General features: G+C 47.8%; 1 protein-coding gene across 1 annotated transcript; it reads right to left on the bottom strand.

Annotated features, from left to right (window-relative positions):
• Positions 1-1,640: 1,640 nt before the first annotated feature.
• Positions 1,641-18,442, bottom strand: NKX6-1 (NK6 homeobox 1). Its single transcript, XM_081877117.1, has 3 exons — positions 15,836-18,442; positions 13,316-13,488; positions 1,641-3,506 (listed from the first exon to the last, which is right to left on the bottom strand). Exons 1-3 carry the CDS (start codon positions 16,491-16,493, stop codon positions 3,249-3,251), a joined length of 1,089 nt encoding a protein of 362 aa, XP_081733243.1. The 5' UTR covers positions 16,494-18,442; the 3' UTR covers positions 1,641-3,248.
• Positions 18,443-21,741: the final 3,299 nt, after the last annotated feature.

Below are 21,741 nucleotides of genomic sequence, written 5' to 3'. Positions count from 1 at the left end.
AGGCTGACTTGATCCAGAGTTTGGAGAAAGTGAAGTATTCACCGAGGCCCCAGCATTTAAAATTAGCTACCTGCGGCCCTGATCCCTCTGGTCGTTTGCCTCCGTCTAAACCATCCCTTGTGGGAATCTTAAGCTAGGGGCTCATCCACACAACACGTGGGACAGGTGGGAACGCGGAGATCTGCTCTTTCCGCTAAACCCATCACTCTCCCGTCTCAATTTGTCGTGTTGGTTCTGAGATTTAAAATCGTAATAAAAGGCTTACATCACAAACTCTCCTTTCCTCTGTCGTGGACCCAAAGAGGTCTCTTTCACCCAAGCACTGACCTAGACTAAGACCTGCTTGTCTCCAGCAAGGTGGTAAGCTAAGCTAAGGTAAGGCAAGGTGGTAACCACGGAGAATCGTAAGAGTTGAAAGGGACCCACAAGGGCCATCTAGTCAAACCCTAAATGATCCTTGACAGATGGCCCAGCCAACCCTCCAACGAAGGAGACTGCCCACCACCTTTCGAGGAAGTCTTCTCCTACTCTGGGGCTGGGTACCAAGAGGTACAGGGGCGCAGGTGGCGCTGTGGTCTAACCCACTGAGCCTCTTGGGCTTGCTGATTGGAAGGTCTGCGGTTCCAATCCGCACGACGGTGGTGAGTTCCCGTTGCTGTGCCCCAGCTCCTGCCAACCTAGCAGTTCGAAAGCAGGCCTGTGCAGGTAGATAAATAGGTACCGCTCCCGCGGGAAGGTAAAGGGCGTTTCCGTGCGCTCTGGCTTCCGTCCCGGTTAGTTTCTGGTTAGTGTGTTTGCTAGGCTTTGGGGACATCTTGCTCCTTCACACTTAGGTTCTTGGACGCTTAACTAGATGTGGGTGCTGTGTAATACCTGTCCAAAGGTGGAGAACTTGCAGCCTGCCATATGTTGCGGGACTACAACTCCCACCAGCCCCTAGGAGGCTGATGAAAAACTTTCTGACAATTAAATTGGTTTGATAGTGGAACAGTCTCCCTCCAGAGGTGGTGGACTCTACTTCCGTGGAGGTTTCTAAGGTTGGACGTCCATCTGCCGTGGATGCTTTAGCTGAGATTGCAGGGGGTTGGACTAGATGACCCTTAGATCCCTTCCAATTTTGTGATTCTATAAACATATAGCAGGCCGCATATGTTTCCCATCCTTCTTGTAAGTCCTTCTCTAATTCGTTTTGGGACGGGAGTGGGCACAAACTTTGAAATCGTATTGATCAGAAATAAGGAGCTGGTGTTATAGATTCAGTAGGAAATTCTATCTTTCTAAATAGATACAGTATAGGAAATATCTAACAGTAGCAAATTATTTCTCTCTTCTCCTGTATCATTGCAACATTTACTCTTTCCCGCACTCCACGTGGGAATTACGCGATATCCTTCTTTCATCCAACTGAAAAATGCCCAGCGATGTTTTGGTTTACAAACGACCTAGCAGCGAATAAATACGGAAACTTCGAAACTTTTCCTTCCCCAGGAAGTTACATATTGCAACCACTTCTTCCAATATGCATTTCATGATCAAGTTCTCTCTTTTAAAGGATGCTTGGCTTCTTTTTTTAATTGCTTTTGCAAAGTGTAGAAAGCCACAAAAATAATTGATCAGATTCTGCACGACCGATTTTATTATTTAATCTCAGACGAGATCGCATTATATTCACACACCCCTTCCCCCACTCTTTCTTCCAGGCAAGAGACGTCTTGTTTTGTCGCTGATTTTAATTGTTTTATCTTTAAAAAAAAAAAAAAAACAAAGTGCAATGGCATTGAACTGGTTTTGCAAAGGATGTTGTTACTGCTGTTCTCTTTACAAACCGAACTGTTTTCATATAAATTAATAAAAGGTTAAGATGCTAATACAATGTTATCATTAGCTTTTAAAAGAAAAAGGGGGGATGGACAGTCTACAGTGTTCGTTATTATACAAAAGGGGGAGACCAATATTGTACTCCACATTTTTTCAAAGTCAATTACAGTAACTAAAACGAATGGGGGAATTTCTTTTTGAGCAGGAAGAAGTTGGAACATAACTCCACAGCAAATTTAATACGCTTTTTTTCTGGGAACAGGTAAGGTCAACCATTTAAAAATACTCATTTCTCCCAGGCCTGCTTCCAAAAAAGAAAAGAAAAGAAAACCAAACAAAAAAATTAAATTTAAATTAAATCAGATGCTAGTAATTAAATAGCCTTATTGGCATCTGGCATAAGGAACATTTTATGCTTGGCAAACAGCAAAAGAGATCATTAGCTTCATTTTCTAGGACTCAATTAAAACTGAGGGGAAATAAAGGAAAATTTGTAGCCATTCACTTGGAAGAATATCTAGATGAATTCAAAGGATCTCGCTTCCAAGGAAGTGTGCAGGGGAGCAGAGCGACTAAATTCAAATCTGAGGCTGTAGCCAACTGTGCAAATGCCAACATTACACAAAATTCTGCTTCTGTCTGATGAAGACTCCTGTGTGACCCTCAAACTTGCCTAATCTTACACTGACAGAAGACGATTCGCTGAAACGAAACTGGTTATATTTCCTTCCGTCTCCCTTTTCGGAGCCCCAACTCTGGCACCGATTAGACATATTGCGCAGCCAGCGAAGGAGAGGGACAGGAGAACAATTATGAGCTATTTCAGAAAATAAATCCCTACCTGCTTTCATATGCCACAAATCTCACTACGAGAAGGACTTTTAGAAGCGAGCTTTCCCCCAATAAAGCCACACGGAGGAGTAAAGGAAATGCAAACAGCCAACGCACTCTTTCTAGGCGCGCGCGCACACACACATACACTCAAACGAACAAGAAACCAAAGTATTGTACACGTTAAATATTCACAGTCAAAGAAGTCCGCTCGCTTCCCCCCCCCCCCCATTACGGTATTTACAGAGTCGCCCACGGACGTAGTTCTGAGTCTGGCCAGCAGGGGGCAGAGAGGGGAGAACGAAGTTGGCCGTCGAGCGGCGCCGATCCCCTTTGCGGAATCAGGGAGGGAAGCGGGGGCCGCACAGCCGGCCCGCCGACAGTCATTCCCCACCACCACCACCAGCAGCAGCAAACAAAACTGAAACACGTCGGGGAACCTCTTCTCCTTCTTCTCTGGGTAGAAAAATAGATCTGTACATCTGTCTGGAGGGGGTGCAGGGTCGTGGAAGAAGCAGCCGTCGGGGATGGATGGATGATGAGATCGGGGCTCCTCGCTCTCCTTCTACCGGGCGGGATCTAGGCGGGATCTCTGCCGTCTAGGAGGATCCCTCGTTCTCCGAGGTGTGAAGGAGGAGGCTGGCGCTGGCGCCCCCGGTCTTGTGCTTCTTCAGCAACTGCGTGATCTTCTCGTCGTCCGAATTGGGGTCCAGGGGCTTGTTGTAGTCGTCGTCGTCTTCCTCGTTCTCCGAGGCGCCCTTCAGCCGCTCCGTCTCGGAGTCTTGCTTCTTCTTGGCCGTAGCCATCTCAGCCGCGTGCTTCTTCCGCCACTTGGTCCTCCGGTTCTGGAACCAAACCTGCACAAGGGCGCGGAGAGAGCAAGAGAAACGAGGTAAAGCAAGAGACCCAGTTTCACCCCCCTCGCAAGGCCACCCGAGTTCCGTTTAGGCGCAGTTTTTCATTCGACCCGGATTAACGAATCCGGAGCGATCGGCTAGATGGCTCTATCATCCGCTGATGCGAATTTAAACCTGCTTCTCACGTTCTCAAGCAGGCAGGAAGGAGGGGATCTGGCCTCACCAAAGACTCCGGCATATGCACTCTTAATCCGGATTAATCCATTAATCCGGGGTGACTCGCAACTCTGAGTTCTGTGCTCACCTGTCAACAGGTTAAAGTGGTAATACCTAAATTCCTGGGAACAAGCCCCATTCAACTCAGTGGAACTTAATTCGAATAGGCTTGAGAAAGGAAGGGTGAGTGTGAAAGTTGTCTGGCGTCTCCCTAAACCACACACAACACCTCACTTTAGAAATTCCTGACGGAGCATCATCTGCATAAAACTGCAGCCTCTAATTATGGAACGGCTAATTCAACTAGTTCGTATCACTGGTGCAGTTAGGCAAGTTGACACTTTGAACTTGATGGTCTCACCGGGACCTATTTAGATGGTAAAATAGAATTATAGCATTGTAGAGTTGGAAGGGACCTTGAGGGCCATCTAGTCCAACCCCCTGCAATGCCCAATGTGGGGCTCAAACCACAACCCTGAGATTAAGTCTCAAACTCTACCGACTGAGCTGTCCAGTCTGCATTACTTCGAAATCTGGCAAGTCAATTGTGTAGACGTACTCATCCCGAGTGGCACCCTGAACTTCTGCCCCGAAGTCCTGCCCTAATGTTGGCCACCCTGCCTTTCTCCCAATGGAAGTTCAAGACGGCTTACACAGGGCTCCCTCCAGCTCCTTAGCTGCAGCAAGACCATATTGCCTTCAGACGATCGTGATAATATTGCTTTCAGTCGTTTGCCACCTGCGACCTTGTTAATTAATCCAAATAATTTAAGATTCCATGCTAAAAACCACCAGTGCATACGAGTATCCCCATTGAACTAAAGAAGCACATGTGCAAAAAACCCCAGCATACGTCTCCTGATTAAAGGAAATTAAGTACCAACATTTATATGCAAAGTGAAGAAGTGTATGCTCCCCTGGTTTTGTATGTAATGGACACTGAGATTAGAATTCTATTTCATCTAGATTCTACAGGAACACCCTGCCTGTACCTGGCAAACTGGTAAAAGGGTTTAAATAACGGGTTGTGCCCATAGTTCTGTGCTTCCCTCAAATATACCTCCTTCTTCAAATTATTTTGTATTAGTTTTAATAATTCCATAGTCCCACAACGGCTGGAGGGCATTGTACTAGCTACCCTATAGCACAGGCAACAGCTGCTTCTACAAACTATTAGCTTCCGAACGACCGGTATCTCAGTAAAGACCATGTGCTTAGATCTGAAGCTGATTTGGTTAAAAATTAATAATCATCATCTGTGGGGACAATAACCAACCTAGTTAAAAGAAAGCAAGGCAACCCTCCACACCAGGATCATAAATCCACTTCTTTGGAAGTCAGTGCTAATGAAAGTGATAGGGTTTACTCTTGAGTTTGTTGCTTGCAGTCATAAGTGATCCCTGCCCAAGAGTCTAAGCCACTAGAACAGGGGTCAGCAAACTTTTTCAGCAGGGGGCCGGTCCACTGTCCCTCAGACCTTGTGGGGGGGCGGACTATATTTTTTGGGGGGAAATGAATGGATTCCTATGCCCCACAAATAACCCAGAGATGCATTTTAAATAAAAGCACACATTCTACTCATGTAAAAACACCAGGCAGGCCCCACAAATAACCCAGAGGTGCATTTTAAATAAAAGCACACATTCTACTCATGTAAAAACACGCTGATTCCCAGACCGTTCATGGCCCAGATTTAGAAGACGATTAGGCCGGATCCGGCCCCCGGGCCTTAGGTTGCCTACCCATGCACTAGAAGTTCTCCTGTGTGAGCCTTGCTGAAATGAATGGGAGCTGTGAAGAGCAGAGCCCTTGCCTAGTTCTCATTCATTCCCATGCACCATGGAATTTGTGCAGAAGGACTTCAGGGGGGGGGGGAATCTCCCTTTTGCAGAGGCATACCGAGGCTGCCTTGGGACGCGGGTGGCGCTATGGGTAAAACCTCAGTGCCTAGGACTTGCCGATTGTATGGTCGGCGGTTCGAATCCCTGCGGCGGGGTGAGCTCCCGTCTTTCGGTCCCAGCTCCTGCCCACCTAGCAGTTCGAAAGCACCTCTAAGTGCAAGTAGATAAATAGGTACCGCTTTATAGTGGGAAGGTAAATGGCGTTTTCGTGTGCTACACTGGTGCTGGCTCACCAGAGTAGCTTTGTCACGCTGGCCACGTGACCCGGAAGTGTCTCCGGACAGCACTGGCTCCCGGCCAGTGAGATCAGCGCACAACCCTAGGGTCGGACACGACTGGCCCGTACGGGCAGGGGTACCTTTACCTTTACCTAGGCTGCCTTGTGCCCTTGGCTGTATCAGTGACCCCTACCCCATCTCTTGAGTGCCTCTGCCAAGGTGCTCAGAGAAGCCTGTATGCCTTGCCAACTCAGAACAACAGAGGAATATTCCAGGCAGCAGGTGGGTGGGTGGGCAGGTTCCTAACCACTCTGAATCAAAGTGGAGGGGCAGCATTTTTGCACCCCCTGGGCCTGTGCCCTGGTGGGTGCCAACCTAGTCAACCACTAGGGATGACCCTGCCCCTTTGAACAAATCAACTTAAACTGGGGAGTTGTAGAGGCCATGTTCTACATATACAAGGTCCCATGTTCAATGCCCAGTGTCTTCAGGGAGGACTGGGAAATACTTGATGCCTGAAACACTGGAGAGATGTTCTACTCATTGTAGACAGCCCTGAGTTATAAAGCCCAGTGGCCTGACTTGTTATAAGGCACCTTCTTATGTGGTAACCCAAAGTTGCTTTTGCTGTTGTTTAATTGTGCAATCTTTCATCATAAAGGTATGATGAAAAGTTAGCACCATTTTGCCTATTGATCATATAAAGACCGCCAATTTCAATTGCTTATGGTGCACTTGATTAAATTCATTTGTCTATGTTTTTGTTCTGAATATATTTTTTATTAAATATTCTTCTTGGGTAACAATAGTACAAATAAAGTCTCTTTTTTCAAGTCTGTTAAATTCCCTTGGTCGGTTTAAAAGAAAGGAGATTTTTAAAAAATGATTGTCAAAACAAATATTACAGAAACCGTGTGTAGCATGTGTGATACTAGGGGAGGCCTTCTCCATCCTTTCACACACAAACACACATTTGAAGGAAACTGCTCTTCTAAGTTGTTACCGGCTACAACATTTGCAAGCATTCTTTAAAGCGATTGAGTCAGGTCTTAATATATCTCTTTGCTGGAGATGCTACATTTAGCTCTCACTTCCAGATGATTTGGACATGATCCACTCACACCTGCTTCTCTGGAAGACCCTGTAAAAATGAATGGGAGGGCAGTGAATGGCATCTTCCATTGGAGGTGGCATCTGGGCAGGGCTTGAGGGGCAGTCATGCAGGTTGGACATACAACATGTTGTAGTAAGTTGACTATGATGCCTCTAGTGGTGAATACTTGGCAATGAATTTAGGCAGCCGAAATGGGACACTTGTGAATGATGTGCAGTTTCCAGAACTGGAGAACTTCCAGAACTCTAAAACTTGATGACCAACTATGAATTGGCTACATTACCCTTATGACAATAATTTGTTGAGAGATCCCTGAGAGATCTGCATTGGCTCCCAGTACGTTTCCGAGCACAATTCAAAGTGTTGGTGCTGACCTTTAAAGCCCTAAATGGCCTCGGTCCAGTATACCTGAAGGAGCGTCTCCACCTCCATCGTTCAGCTCGGACACTGAGATCCAGCGCCGAGGGCCTTCTGGTGGTTCCCTCATTGTGAGAAGTGAGGTTACAGGGAACCAAACAGAGGGCCTTTGGTAGTGGCGCCCGCCCTGTGGAACACCCTCCTACCAGATGTCAAAGAGATAAACAACTACTTGACATTTAGAAGACATCTGAAGGCAGCCTTGTTTAGGGAAGTTTTTAATATTTAATGCTGTATTGTTTTTAACACTCGATTGGAAGTGCCCAGAGTGGCTGGGGAAACTCAGCCAGATGGGTAGGGTATAAATAAATTATTATTATTATTATTATTATTATTATTATTATTATTATTATTAAGCATTTTTTAAAAAACAAAACAAAACACCCAAGCAGTTCTTGGTCATGTTCATGAACTTCCTATTAACTTATCTGTTATTTTAAGATCATCTGCAAACTTACTGCAGTAGATAAGGATACAAATACGGTAACAAGCCCAGAGCCCAACTTAGGAGATGGAGCCAGAAAGTCAAACATGCAGATGGTCTGAATTATCACATTTTTAAAATAAATGGAAAAACACACGTCATCATCTAAACCTTAGATTCTCAGGAGCCCATCCACTCCCCGCCCAATAAGACAATTCAGTCCAGAGTCTAGCATTACCTTCCCAATTGCACTACTGCCTCCCATTCATTTCAGCGAGGTTTGCCCAAGGGAGTTTGCCAGTAGACAGGACTGTGCCCCTTCTCCTGCCAGTTGTAAGTGGCACTGTGAACTAACACTACCAAGCAACCGCTGTTAGGTCTCACCCAGTGTCATGATTGCATGGCTAGTATCGTTAGAGCAGCAATCCTGCAGTCTAAATGCACTTCCTCCATCCAACAAGGCAGATCCGTTTGCAGAAGGATTCTTAGGCATGCATGAGCAATACAGAGCAGATGTGCCTCTGCATGGCTATCCTCATGTGCATCACAGTGTGAATTCACTGGATGTCTTCTGATATGTGTGTGGGTCCCCATTCAAAGCTACTAACTCTGGGTAGTCCTGGGAGTCCCGTTGGAATCAATGGAACTTCCCAAGTAAATGAGGTCAGGATGCCACCGGGCATCCCAATTTTATCGCTGCCAAGAGTGATATTTTGGACTAATATTCCAAATTGACTTTTCATATCCATATCACATTGTGCACTGGTATTTTAGCATTCTTTAATTATTGGTGTTCATACTGCTGCAAATAAATCCCCTATTAAAAACACAAATGAATAATAGTAATTTTGATAGCTGCAGCAGTTGCTTTCACTGCCAGCTTTTAAAACTATCAGCATATGATTCCCATCAGTGTTAACAATTATATCAATAATTGCTATCCGTTCCATGATTATTGTGACCACCACAAAGCTATTGTAATTGCTGCCATGGAAATTATAACATTCGCCTACTTACTCACTTAGCAATCAGGACAGACATATTCATTTATTGTTGCTGTTCTGCATAAGAACAATTGCTTCTTCAAAGACCAAGAAGCTTTCGCAAGATAGAGTTATTATTAGGAAGGCAAATATTAGCATAATGTGATCGCCAATGCCGTTATAGCAGAAGTCATGTTGATGTGTTGGAGTGATTTATTGCATAAAACGGTGTGAGTGCTTAATATAAGTATTTCTCAGTGCTTTCATTGTGGTTATGTTAGGGTGGCCAGATTAACCTCCTAGTTTTTGTACCCTTCTGCAATCCTGCAGTCCTACGCATTACTACTATGACTATGATTTACTTCTGAGTAAACAGTAAGTCACGCTACATTCTTTCCTTATTTTGCCTCTCCCATTCCTTCCATTCCTTTCACCCCACACCACCCTCCTGGCAAAATTTAAACTGTAGGCTTCTCGGGGCAGAGAACCACACTGCAATTTTTCTTTGGCCTACTTGTCCCGTAAAGTGTCCTGGGCATTGGTTGTGCTGTATGTAAATTGTGACAACAACCATTAACATAATCTAGCTGACATTCTGCGTACCTTTAAATGTCATTGATTTGTATAGCAGAGGTGAGGATTTGCTTGACTCTCTTCTATTCAAATCAATGGCATGCAAAAGTATTTAACCGTGGCTGGATGGTGCCCAGAAATAGCATGTTTATGTCTGGAGCTAAGGAGCTTTTCCCCACCCTGATGCACTAACATCTTAATTAAAATTTCTGTTCCCTATACCTTTGTTTCACTCTTTGACATTTTGTCCAAAGGAGCACCCAGAGCTGGGCTGACTCCCTGCACAAATGATGCTTAACTCCTGTTGAAGACAGCGGGAGTTAAGCAGCACAGCTGCGGGCAGGATTGTCATAAACAAGCAAATGTTGATCTGTGCACTAAAACAAGCTTTTGCATAATAATATGTGGACTGTCTCTCATTTTTGCACTTTTTATTTTCTGCTAAAGTCTTTACATCCACACACCACTTCTTCTTTCTTCTCCCTTATTTGTTTTACTACTGTCTCTCTATCTTTTTGCTTATTTGCTTTCCCTCCCCTCCAGACTAAAATAAAAATATACCAAGCTGCACTGCACTCCCCTCTCCCCAATCTGTCACACCAAAATATGCGCATCCTCATTTGTTATTGCTTTTCTTAAGGGTAATTCAAAGGGAAAGCTCTCCTCCTTCTTAGGTCTATAAATCCCTGGCACCGGGTGGTTTGAAAGAAGGGTACTCAAGTAGACTGTGCTAAAAGTAACCATTGCAACTCCCCCTGCCACCCCCGCTCCACTATTAATATCTTTACACTCCCCCCCCCCAAAAAAGGCAGGACTGTTGTTCTTTTAGATCTAACTACATTTGTACAAATCACCATGTCTTAAGGGAACTTCTGTGGATTGAACTCAATGAGGCTGCCTCCGTTTCCAGTCCAGAAAGAATTGCTCACACTATGTTGTGAAGGGTTACTTGGGAGTAAAGCTTACAATCCTATGCACATATGTTGTGTACATGAACTCAGAAGTAAGCCCAGCTGATTGCAATGGAACCTGTTTCCAGGTGAAAATGCATAAGATGATAGCCTTACTTGGGAGCAAGCCTCATTAGACCTAATATTATCTCCTTCGGATTAGATGTGTATAGGATTGGGATCCACGTCTCCCTGAAATCAGTGGGACACTTTTATCTAGTCCAGGAGATTATAAACACAAAAAGTTAGTGCTGCTCAACTTCTGTTCGAATCAATGAGATTTAAATGAGTCCTGCAGGTTTTTCTCTGGGAAGAATGGGTCCATAAGAGCTTTGGTGTGCAACAAATACATTCCATCACCTCTAATAATACATCGCTCTAATAATACATCTATCTGCTCAGAAAATTAGGAAAGTAGCCTTAAGAAAGATACATGGCAAGGGAAAATATTTTTGTATGTAATAATAATAATAATTATTATTATTATTATTATTATTATTATTATTATTATTATTCCCCATAACTGCACGGTCATGTTCACAATACACATTTGATGCACAATACACTTTTCCCCCTCCCCAAACTCACTGCAATAAGTAGCTGGGGCTTCTGCTCCAAGTATATACAAGTACTTCAGTAATTTATTCACGTTCTTTCCCATATATTTACAGTGACAAATGAGGGTCTCTAGATGACTTCAGGAAGAAGAGACAATCTATAAAGGAACACACACACACACACACACACACACACACTTTGAACACAAACACACGCGCGCGCACCCCAGTCTGTTAAACTACATTTGTTCCAAACGTTGTCTGGAGAATTTTCCCTTTGGAAAAAGGGGTGGCAAGAGTTGAGGGGTAGTGGAACCCTACAGATACACTGTACTCGCATTACGGCCCCCATCTGCGACAAGGCATCTCTTCGTTTTCCCTTGATATAACCACAATCAAGGGAGCGGTGGAGGGAAGCCTTCGTGGGCTCTCAATCTACTTTTTATGCCTGCTAATTCTGCTAATTCAAAGGAATGGATCTCTATGGCTCAAACGAAGGGCTCTGGGGTTCCAGACACGTGCTAAAAATAATTCTAAAAATCCAAATCAGGGAAAGAAGCCACAGGCAAGCAAACTTTGCAACCATTACAGTGCGGCCCTACACGTGTCTACTCAGAAGTAAGCCCCACCCAGTTCAACGGACTATAGGATTGTAGCTTTAATAGTCCTCCAGTAAAATCCTATAAATGTTTACTAGGAAATAAATCCCTATGAGGGTTCATCCGAAAATACAGGGTTGTCATTTTACTGGAGCACTCATTTCATTTTCCTGTTCCTTTTATGCAGCTACATAGAATGCTACGTATAAATGCATAATTATGTATAAAATACAGGCTTTTGAATGCTGTCTCAGGATCACTTTTTTTCTATAAGAACCACAACCCAATCACTCAGCATTTAAATCTGTTGCCTTACAGCTGAATACTAGATGTTGCTGGTACTTTAATATAGTTTTGTGGCTCCAAATAGACCGTTGGGGGGGAGGGACTTCTGGCCCACGGACCTAATTAATCTAATAATATAGAATAACCCATTTATTATGGCATCAGTTTGGGGTTTCTGGAGTCCATCTATGCATCTGATTGAAGTGGACTTTGGTCCAGGAAAGCATATCCTATAATAAAGCCCAAGGCGTCCCAATACTCTTTGGTTGTTTCTCCTGGAAAAGACTTCACACGGCTACCCCTGTCTAATAAATACGTGTTAGGTGCAAAAACCACCACCGTCCAAGTGATGTCAGTGGCAAAACTACCCTTTGATTTAATGCCCCTGGACGGAGCTCCGAATCCAAAGTGATCGCTTTATATGACTGCAGTCATTAATGCTGTATTGAAAGCAGTACTAAATTAGCTGCTGCAATCCACACACCGGAGCAGCCCCGTGGACTCCCACCGCGAGTGACGTGAGATTCATTAGACTTGGGCGAAACTTAGTGCCCAGAAATTGTTCCTCTTAATGACCTCCTCACTTAAATAGTCACCTTCCGGTGGGAGGTCACTCTATCGAAATCCCTTTTTCTAAAGAAGTCTCCTTTCAGCTCCCTTGCAGACCCGACCGTTTATCCACGGTGGCATTTACTCACGAGTAAATGCATTCAAGAGCGGGACGCCTATACTCTTTTCAATAGTTCTCAACGGCGCTTGGGATCGTGGTCCTTAAAAAAAAAGAAATTCTCCCCTTGAGGGTAGGATATTAACCCCACTTCGCCCCAAGTCATAAATATATCTCCATAAAAATATTTAGTTGGCCTTTTCTCCCAAATCATAACACGATCCAGAACAACTTTTATTTTATTTTATTTTTCGGAAGGGCAGAAGTTCCTCCATTTTATTACAACTTATTTCCGAAGTAAGAGATGGGCGAGAATGTTCACAAGCTGAGGAGGGAGAGGATCATTGGAAATATAAGAACATTTAGTCTTCTATTTCCTTCATTTTTGTGGGGGTATGAAATAGCACTAACTGCAAACAAATAGGTAAAAAATTTAGTTGTGGGTCAGTTTGTAAACTCAACATGGCTATTATAATTAGCCAGTATATTTAATAATAATAATAATAATAATAATAATAATAATAAATCATTAACGAAAAAGCTGTACCTTACTCTTATGTATAATTATCTAAAGCTACAAATTAGGGAAAACAGCTTAGAATTTATATTTAGATTATTTATATTTCCCCCTGTCTTTCAAAATCCGTGCGGCAGCAACAATGCGGTAACGAAAGGCACGCGAGCGGTCCCTCTGTCCATTGCAAGATGAAAGCGATATGGAGGGCACGCGCCCGATCCCTTTTGTTCATCCATATCTCCCTCTTATCGGCCGCGTTCTAACACTCTCCCGCCCAGAATGAGCAGTGGCTGGGGCGGGCGGGGGGGGGGGAGAGACCGGGAGGGAGTAGGGAGGAGCGGGGGGGGGGGGCGCAGAGACCGGCTTTTATCTGACCTGCTACTCTCACCTTGACTTGGCTTTCGGTCATCCCCAGCGAATAGGCGAGCCTCGCCCGTTCCGGCCCGGCTAAGTATTTCGTTTGCTCAAAAGTCTTTTCCAAAGCGAAAATCTGCTGGCCGGAAAACGTCGGTCTTGTGTGCTTCCTTTTGCCGTCTTTATCCAGCAAAATCGAGCCTTGATCTAGAGGAAAGGGTCCGCAGGAGGGGAGGGGAGGAAGGAAGGTATATATGGAGATATTTATTATTATTTGTTATTTTAAAAGCAGTGGACATAAATGTATACGCTGTGCGCTTGACAGTCCCTCTGAGTGGTGCGGCACATATGTATTTAAAATCCTGCTTAGGGGAATTTTCGCAATGAAAAACTGCCCTCTTTGAAGAAACTGCGACGGTTTGGGGCATCCTGGATTTTACAAACAGGTGCAAATTCGAAATGGTTTAGGCATTGCATCGCCTTCGGAGAAAGTTATGCAGACATTCACAGAGGGAGACGCAATTCATCGTTGTTCACCTTTCTGAAAACAACGTCCAAGACTGATATTTAGTTTTCGAAAGTCCTCCAAGGAAATTAAATGTTAACTCAAAACGATTAACTTTAAAAGATCAGGAGGATAGGGCATCTGAAGTACTCCACAGAACAATAAGCGTTTAGTTAAAAGATTTTGCCCTTGCTTGCGAAACCAGAAGGTTCGCTCCTGTATCAAAGATTCCTCCCAAAAATCAGAGAATTTTATTTTTTAAAAATCAAGCCGCCTATTTTCAATAGCGCAAGCTCCTCAAAGCAATGAAAGAAAGGGAAAACACAAACAAGCAAGTAGCAGTCTTACACAGCTGAGTTAACCTTGTTTACTCAAGAGTAAACCCAAGTGATTCGAATAAGATTTACTCCCCAGTAGCTCTGCATACAACTGCAGCTCAAGTCGTTTGTTTAAGAAACAAGGGGGCTTAATTCGCCACACCGCCACTCGCATTTCCTCTGAGAAAGGGCCAAAACGAATAACTAAAACTTTCCATGCTTTTCTTCCTTCCTTGCAGTCTAGATTTAGGGGGGAATGGGGTGACAGGTCGCCTTTAACCCTGTTGCTGAGATCCTATGTGCCTAACTTGGGAGTAAGACCCGCTAAACACTCTGGGAGTTACTTCCGAGTAGGATTGGGGCGCGCAGGGAAAACAAGCCTCTAGGCTGGATTTTAAAGTGCGGAAAGGGGAAATGATCGTGTTTGTGGCAAATGTATCTTTTTTTAAAAAAATAAACCAAATTGTTGATTTATTTTGCAAGAAGCAAAAATGTCCAGCGCGTCAGCAGAGGCGGGACGGATTCATCCTCAGAACCGCTGGGGGTAAACAGAGAAGCAACGCGGCTAGTCAATTACTACTGCAAAAGTAGACAAAAATCGCCGCGGCGGGCGAAGCTCCCTTGAACAGCTACTATTTCTGCAGCCGGGGGGGGGCAGGAGCGCCCAAAGCCTCTCTCTATTGCAGCACAGCACTGTGCGTGCATGTTTACTTGGTGCAAAAACAAAAACAAAACAAAAAAACACCCACCCTGCAGTTTTAAAAAGCCGACCCTCAAAAGTGCAGAAGAGTTACTCTTGTGGCTCCGAGGTTCCGGTATCAGTTAAGCGGATTGCCTGGAAAAACCGAAGTTTACCTCTAAAGTACTGCTGGAGTGGAAATGGACTAGAGGGCGTTTATTTGCTACTTAAAACCTGTTTGTCCCGGTAGCAACTATGTAGAGCAACTGTGTCTCAAACTCCTGTAACCCCGCAGAGAACAGGCCAGGGATGAGAGCGGCAGCAGTGCGCGCATCGTGCCCCTTACCTGAACTGTCCCCGGGACCTTGTAAACAAGTGCGTGGAGTTTTGTAGTTTAGGGACAAGGCCGTGTCAAGGAAGCATGGGTCTCAAACACTGCATGGATGAGTGTGTGGGAGCAGATGGGAAGTAGAGAGGCAAAGCATCATATTCTCCCGGGTTAAACTACCCCGTCGCTGCTTATCCAGCCCAGCTCTCCAATTCCAGGCGCAAAGACTGGTGGCCAGAGCACAACAGCCCGTTGCCCAAGGAAGAGGACCTTTGGAGATGACTGAGTTGAAGGCCAAATGACTGAGGGTCTCGGTACCCAATGGAGACATCTGGGAAGGGCTAGAGGAAATTGATGGGCGGCGAAATGGGGCCCTAGAGGTCAACGGAGTCCTTCAATGGGCATATTTTGCGCGTAACAGCCACTGTGGGTAACCCTGGAGATTTTGATGGAGCGACACTCTCTCTGTGACTTTGTCCCCATCCCATACGAGGGGCCCGTGCCTGGGGGTCGGGGTTGCGAGGGCTGCGCTGTCCAAGGAGCCACATGGAGACTTAGTATCCCCGTGCCCGGGAGGCCACAGTGCCTAGTGGTAAGGGCTGCAGCTGGCGGAGACGGCTAGCTCGGGGTGCGCACTGCGCGCAGTTTTGTGAAACGGTTCTGGCGTTGGGGAAAGAGGGTCTCCGTGGGTAGGAAAGCCCCTTGAACCCCTCGGAGCTACTTACGCGGCGTGCAGGCGAGTCTCGCGTCCCTCCAAGGCGGGCTCTGCATCACCCCTGGCCAAAAGATGGGGGTCCTGCCGGGCAGCTCGGCCAGGGGCTTGGGATAGCGCCCCACGGCGGCCACGGCGGCGGCGGCGCTGGGGCTGAAGTAGAGGCCCGGCGGGGGCGGCGGGGGGCTGAGGCTGCTGAAGCGAGGCAGCCCCGCCAGGAGGCCAGCGGCCGGCGAGGCGGACGTCGAGGAGGCCACCGAGGAGGAGCAGGCAGCGGCCGAGGAGACGGCGAGGGCGGGCATGGACGGCCGGCTGAGGATGTCGTTGATGCCGTGCGGGGTGGCGGCGGAGAGCTGCTGCGGGGGGGAACCCAGCGCCGACAGGGCCCCCGTGCTGTGGGGCTTGAGGCCGGCCGGCGTCGGGGAGCCCAGCGGCGGCGAGGGAGAGGCCGAGGCCGAGGAAGACGACGAGGAGGAAGAGGAGGAACAGGACAAGGACGAGGGTGCACTGGGAACAGCCGAGCCTGCTGTGGGGGGTGGCAGCGGGTAGGCCGCGGCGGGGTACAGAGGGGTCTTCATCTCGGCCATGCTGTGCAAGGCGGCCAAGGGGGGGCTGCTGAGCAGGAAGGCGCTCTGCCGGGGGGTGCCATCCATTTGCCCCACCGCCAGCATCCCCGGGCCGGGCGGCCTCCCAGGGGCTGCACCGAGACGACCCCCTGCGCTCTCGGAAGGCCGGACGTCTGGGATTCGAACGGCAGAGGTGGGTAAAGGACAGGGGGTTCCTCCTACTGGGGGCGGAGGAGGGAACTAGGGAGAAGGGGGTGGGACTGGCCAGCCCCCCTAAAACTGCGGGAAGGGAGGGGGATGCTCCGCTGTTGGGAGGGGAGGGGAGAAGGAAGAAGGCCTGATTCTAGGGGTACTGTGGAAGCGAGGACGCCCTGGTGTTGGGGTGCAGGGGCAATTTGTTGCTTGAGATTCGGGTACAAGGAAGGGAGGCTGTCTGGACTGGGGGTGTTCCCTGCTCTGGGTCTGAGCAGCGTCCCGATTTGGGGGTTCAGGCCGCCTTCCAGGGTTTTCAGAAAAGGCAGAAGGCGGCGCGGGGCGCGGGGAGCAGTCCTAGTTCTGCGAAAGCAGAATGAGTCTTCCTGCTACTAAGGGTGGAGAGAGAGGTCCCTGGTCTGTGGGCGCTTTGAAAAGGGGTTCCCTGATCTGGAAAGGTTGGGTGAGCTGGGAATACGCTCGATAAATACACTGGGAAGTCCCCAGAACCTGGGGTCTCAGAGCGGAGAGTGGGCGGTCTGTGGGAGCCCAAGGTTTAGATCTCGGGGTCGTTCAGGAGCTGAGACAGAGATTCCAGCCTTGTTTCTTCCGAAAGAGGGGAGATTCGGGGTGCCCTGTGGTGCAGCCACTGGCGGAGAGCAGTCTTGGGGGCCACTGTTCTGAAAAAAATGAAACTAAACCCCAGCTAAAGAAGATTCTGCTGATAAAACAAGAGGAAGGATTGGAGAGCACAAAATCTTAGGCTACTGCGAACAGTAGCACTAACTGGGGGGGGGGAGGTCCTATCCTGATCTAAGGGTATCTAATGACTGGTGTCCTCTCTTAAGAGAGTGGGTGTTTGTAAGCGGCCCCCTTCTAGGAGCGGGGGTGGGGCGGGTGAGCAGAGAGAGAGAGAGAGATTGTCTTGCTTTGGGGAGCGGGGAGACTGCAGAAGTTTTTTTTAGGGGGGAGTTCAGGAATGCTACGACGCCCTGCTGGGAAAGGTAAAAGTCCTTCGGTATTTAAAGTCCTTCTTTCGCTGCTTCGTCGGGGAGGGGGTGGATAATTGCGCCGAACTGAGCTTTCAAAAAATAAAAAAATGGGGGTTGGTGGGGGCGGGGTGGAGAAGAAGAACCGTCAAGTCTTTTGCCGCCACAAAACAAAACAAAAATCACCGTCCTGGAGCGGGGGTGGGAGAGAAGGAGGCGGGCGGGGAGGAAGGAAGAAATGCACATTCACTTGCAAGGAGTAGATCAAGACGCGGCTGCAGTTCCGGCCGAGGCAAAGGCTGTGGTTCCCGGCGCTTGCAGGCCGGCGGGCGAGCTTGACGGCGGGGACTCCCGGCCTTCGCCTCTGGGCGGCTGGAGGACGAGGAGGAGCAGAACTTCAGTGGATCCTGGGAGCCGGTCCTCTTGGCCTCGGCATGCTCCTGCCTCCGAGTCCGAAAGGGATCTCCTGCTGGCGCTCTCCTCCCGCCCGGCCTGGGGCTCCGAGCGCGGCTGCCTGCGGAGAAGAGCTCCCTGTTCCCGGGACATGGACGGATCTTGCAGCTTCGCTTCGCTCCTCTGGCCGTCTAAACGCCAGGAGAAGGTCCGGTTGCGCTCTTCTTTCCTTGCCGCTCCCCGAGCATCGCTGGACTGGGTCTAGCTTTTACTCCTCGGCCGCCTCATCCTTTTAAAAATAAAAATCGCGACCACCTTTTTTCTCTCTCCCTTCTTGAATCTGCTGGGATTTCGGTGCGTCTTGCTCTCGTCGCTTCTCCTCGCTTCTCAATCTCTCTTCCTCCGGTCTGACAGATCAAGACGCAGCCCCTCCAAAGCAATAAAACATTTTCATCACTCTCCCGGTCTGCTTTCGCTATAAAGGGGGCAAGACAAGAACTTTGGAGAGGCGTCAATAAAAGAGGCAGCGGAAGGAGGGGCAGAGGCGGGCACCAGCCTCCTCCCTATAGGACCTGCCTTCTTTATGGGGGGGTGGGGGTGGGGGGAGGAATCTGGAGAGAGAGGCAGGGAGATGCGGCCAGCCCAGCCCTCCCTCCCGCGATAAGGGGCGGCGCCGGCCAAAGGCGCACATTTGCATATTGAGCGCGGACCCTGTTAAGTTGGAGCGCCGGAGGAGACTCAGAAGAAAAGCGCGCGCAGGGTGGGGGGTTGATTGGTTGGGGAGGAAGAAGAAAGCGCGTCCGTGTGGGATAAATCTGAGGATTTGCAGCGCGTGAAAAATCATTTTTAAAAAAAAGGGGGGGGGGGGAGAAAGAACGAAGAAGAACCTGTGTCGATCCTTTGCTTTCTTAAAAATAAAAAAATAAAAGTCACGCATCAGATCCCAAGGAGGCCAGCGTCTGGTTCTCGGGGACCTCTTTTGAAAGGCTGATTAAGTACCATATGGACCATCGTCCCGAGTATTGTGTAAATGAATGTGATGCTCCTTAAACAAACCTATAGAGATGCTGGAAACCCCGCTCCGCCTCTCTCTCTCTCTTTCTCGGCTGAGCCGGGCAGTAAAGCAACTCCCTCCTTCTGCCAGCCCTTTCCCCGCTCTCTTGTTTTACTTCTCGTCTGTTTAAATGGGTTGTGTCTGTCTGTCCATCCGTCCGTCTGTCGGGGTGTGTGTGTGTGTGCCATCATATTAAAACCAGCTCGTCCAATCCTAACTGGAAGCCAACTTGCCTGGTCGTATATTGACGGGTCGCAGTAAGGCAAAGGCAGGCGTAAATTATTATTTTTTAAAAAAAATTGGGGTGTGTGTGTGTGGTTCCCCTGGATCCTTGTTGCTCTCCAAGTTTCCTTTCTTCCCCCCATCCGTTCCTCAACCCCACCATCTCCTTTTTCCACGTTTTCCCGAGCAGGAACCCAGCATAAGAAGGGAGAGGAGGTTTTTGAAAGTCAAACCAGCCCCGGAGCCACAGACACAGCAAGGAAGGCAGACGCAAGCAAGTGTTAGTTACCTGGGTTAGAGACTCAAACGCTGTTTTGGTGACTGGTTATTATTTCTTTAACTTAGCGACTCCCCTCTCTCTTATTCACACACACATTTGCTTGGATCCGACCAGAATATGAAGATATAACTTGGGGGGGGGGAGAGAGAACAGTATATCTTTAATATGACGAACCCCTCCGCCCCCCAACACACGCGCGGATCAGAACGGAATATGGAGATACCACTGGAGAATTTGTATATATTTAACATGACGGACCCCCCCCCCCAAAAAAAAACCCCACACTCGTTCACACACACGAGAATGCTTGCTAAGGTCACCCCAGAATATGAAGATCTCACCAAAGAATCCGAATAATAAAATACTTCATTTGGAGTGGGGGATTTTTTTTTTTTAAGCCAACAGTGAACAAGCCACTATGTCAATCAATTCCTCATCCCATGCCCTAAAACAAATCCCTGCCGTCATCCCACAAACGGCTATAGAAACTAATACACTGCGTGCTCTGAAACTTGGGGCCTCCTGTCCACGTTCGCTTCTTTTGGAAGCCGCGTTGGTTTCAAAGGGGAAGAGTTTATAAACAGCAGCAGCAGCAGCATTCCGCGTTCTCAATGGAAGCGACGCGCAGAACTTCGCGAGGATTGCGCCTTTTTCGGTTCATGAGCGCCTTGACGTTCATCTGAGGATGGTATGGCCTTGGTTCTTAGCAAATATATAATCCGAATTGCACGGGTTGTTTGTTGCTACTGTTGTTGTTGTTGTTGCTGCTGCTGCTGTTCGAGCTTTTCCAACTTTCAAAAGCCAGTCGGAGAAAGCGACGCTATCCCGATCAAAAAGCGTTTAGGAGCTTCGCCCCACATGAATCGGCGTAGTACTCGATTTGAGAACGGGATATACGCGACACTCTGTTTTACCAGTGATCTTAGCGGGATGTGTGTGTGTTGGATTTTATGCTTGCTTTGGGGTCGTTTCGTGAGCGCGTTTCATCCCTCCTGATATATTTCCCTGGTCAAAGAAACACGTCCCTTGCTAAAGCGTCCCTTTAGCTCCCCAACAGTACAGGAAAGGATGAGCTGATTACAAACACGCTCGGGAAAGTGCGGACCAGTAGCGAAAAGGACTTAGAGGTGGACGTGGACCGGGCTGTGCCTTGGGGGTCGTTTTTTGCTTTTCTTTTTTTGGGCTGCGTTTCGTCGCCAACTAGGCCTGGTAGTAGTGGCCAGTTTAAACGAACAACCCCCGCTCGTGTTTAGAGTAACTTGGGGACTAGCTCCTAAGGTTAACATTGTCCTGGAGACTCGCTAAAGCAGGAACTTAAGCGCGTTTCGGAAACTTGGCAAAAACTTTGCGCTCTTTACGCAAACTTGTCTTTCGGTGGAGCAACGGCTGTTTGTTCCTGATCAGGCAAATATATTTCTGTTTATTGCTTCCATTCTTATCCCGGAGCCTTTCCGTAAAGGAGCTCTGGGCGACAGAAAACGCACCCAATCTCACAACAACCCCGTGAGGTGGGCTAAACGGAGAGGTGGCAACTAACCCAAAGGAACCTGAGTTTGCTGAGGAGTTAAACCTGACGCTACAACCGAGGTTGCCATATGGTCCTATTTTTCCAAGACACGTCCTCTTTTTCACGAGTATGTAGAATGAGAGTCGTCATAGCGACCCATCGTTAAAAGCAGAAGTTGGCAACTTTTTGCTCTTCGAAATACGGCAATCCTAGAATCCATTTCTAGGACTGCCGCCTCCCCACTCAACTCATTGACAGGGTTCCTCTCTCTTTAAACGGCTGCAGCAAAAATTCAACAGGTGATGCTTTCGAGTTCCCATTCCTCCATCCTGGGAAAAATCCCCCCACCTGTGGAATTTCTGCCCAGCTATAAAGTCCTGTCACAACAAAGGCATGTTATCCTCTCCGTTACCACGCGCAGACGATCGGAGGCAGAAGTGTTGGCCGTGACTTCTCGCAACCTCACCCCGTCGCTGTCTGAAACAGTAACGCCGACCCACCTATAGGGTCGGAGGCGGGGGTGGGATCAGAATAGCTCAGCGGCAGAGCACGTGCTTTGCATGCGGTAAGGTCCCCGGTTCGATCCCCGGCGCCTACTGTTCCAAAAGGAGCAAGTAGCAGCAGCAGCCGGATACAGGGGAAACCCGAGGCCTCGGGGAAGTCAATTCTGAGATGGAGGAGCTAGTAACCCACCTACAAGGCGATTTATGGAAGGC

This window comes from Podarcis erhardii (genome assembly GCF_964252035.2).
Source record: "Podarcis erhardii genome assembly, chromosome: 9".
Lineage (NCBI taxonomy): Eukaryota > Metazoa > Chordata > Lepidosauria > Squamata > Lacertidae > Podarcis > Podarcis erhardii.
Note: the sequence above shows the minus strand (reverse complement) of the source record. Positions and strands in the feature narration are given on the sequence as shown.

Bases quoted from the DNA above. Each gene is read 5' to 3' on its own strand.
- NKX6-1 (XM_081877117.1), bottom strand. From the start codon at position 16,493: ATGCTGGCGGTGGGGCAAATGGATGGCACCCCCCGGCAGAGCGCCTTC. The intron at 13,489-15,835 runs GTAAGTAGCTCC...CCTTTCCTCTAG, and splicing joins GAGACTCGCCTGCACGCCGC to ATCAAGGCTCGATTTTGCTG. The intron at 3,507-13,315 runs GTGAGAGTAGCA...GCCCTTGTGCAG, and splicing joins TGACCGAAAGCCAAGTCAAG to GTTTGGTTCCAGAACCGGAG.